The sequence below is a fragment of the Microtus ochrogaster genome, unplaced genomic scaffold, assembly GCF_000317375.1.
Source record: "Microtus ochrogaster isolate Prairie Vole_2 unplaced genomic scaffold, MicOch1.0 UNK1, whole genome shotgun sequence".
NCBI classification, from domain to species: Eukaryota; Metazoa; Chordata; class Mammalia; order Rodentia; family Cricetidae; genus Microtus; species Microtus ochrogaster.
Genome location: NW_004949099.1, coordinates 41512847 through 41514024, shown reverse-complemented (window position 1 = coordinate 41514024; position 1178 = coordinate 41512847). Strand labels below are relative to the sequence as shown.

The following is a 1178-nucleotide window of genomic DNA, read 5'->3' as shown; positions in this document are numbered from 1 at the left end:
TTCTCGGTGCAGGTCGACAGTCTCTCTGTGACCCCAGGGCCACTGGGTGTGCCTGAACTGGTTGTGTCACAGCCAGGATGTGCTTATGCGGTTCTGCTGTGTACCTGGAACAAGGATGCTGGCTCCCCTCCCGCCTCTGAGGAGACCACAGGAGACAGTAGGTAAGGAGATGAGGTGGTGGGTGCATTGAAGTAAGGGCAGGGTGACATGGTAGTGAGACAGGCCAATGCAGGTGCCAAGGCTCCATCATCTGAGCCACAGCCCAAGCACTTGGCCCTATTAGAAAAGACTGTTTAGGACCAGGAGTCCTGGGCTTTAACCTTGCGACATCTGAGCACCATGAGCCAGTCTTTGCAGAGATTCCACCATTCGGATTTATTCCTCCCGGCAGCCCCATCACCCTTCCTTCCTTTTGCTGCATGAGTCAGAACGGGTCAGGGGTGGGCTTCTGAAAGTGAAGCTCCTGCAGTGATGGTGGATATAAAGGGCCTAGAGAACTCAGTTCCCTTGGCCTCCCATTGGCCCAATGTCTTTCTTACCGACAGGGAAACCCCAGCTGCCCGAGACATAGTGCTGCACCAGACATCTGGCCGGATCCACAACAAGAACGTTTCCACTCACCTAATTGGCAACATCAAACAAGGTAAGGAAGGGGAAGAGCTGAACAAGGCAGTTCTGGGAGAAAGGAGACCCAGGGCCCTGCCCTCATTCCTACCTCCATCCCCCCCACAGGTCATAGCCCTGAAACTGGTAACTCAGGCCTCTTTGCCCTGTGCACCCTAGATGGTGAGTAGTCCTGGGCTGGGTGGAGTGGGCGGGTCATGAGCAGACACCCTAAGGGGTCTGCTCAAAGGCCCAGCATATACATATATAGACGCACACATATGCGCGCGCGCGCACACACACACACACACACACACCACACACATACACACCAGCACATACACATACATACAGGCACACATACATACCACACACAGTCACACACACTCACTCATATACACATCCCAGCATGCACACACACACATTGTCACACACCACCTCTCTTCCTACAGGGACGCTGAAGCTGATGCAGGAAGCAGATAAGCTCTTGTGGTCGGTACAGGTGGATCACCAGCTCTTTGCCCTGGAGAAGCTGGATGTCACGGTGAGTGGACTTTTTCCCTTTCTTTTTTTTT

General features: G+C 53.7%; 1 protein-coding gene across 1 annotated transcript in view; it reads left to right on the top strand.

The window, feature by feature from the left end:
• The window catches only part of Itfg2 (integrin alpha FG-GAP repeat containing 2), a 16531-nt gene that overhangs the window by 11119 nt on the left and 4234 nt on the right, over positions 1-1178 (top strand). The window contains exons 6-9 of the mRNA XM_005365288.3: positions 13-161; positions 546-643; positions 733-786; positions 1056-1147. Coding sequence (XP_005365345.1) covers positions 13-161; positions 546-643; positions 733-786; positions 1056-1147 — 393 coding nt within the window. The remainder of the gene's footprint in view (positions 1-12; positions 162-545; positions 644-732; positions 787-1055; positions 1148-1178) is intronic.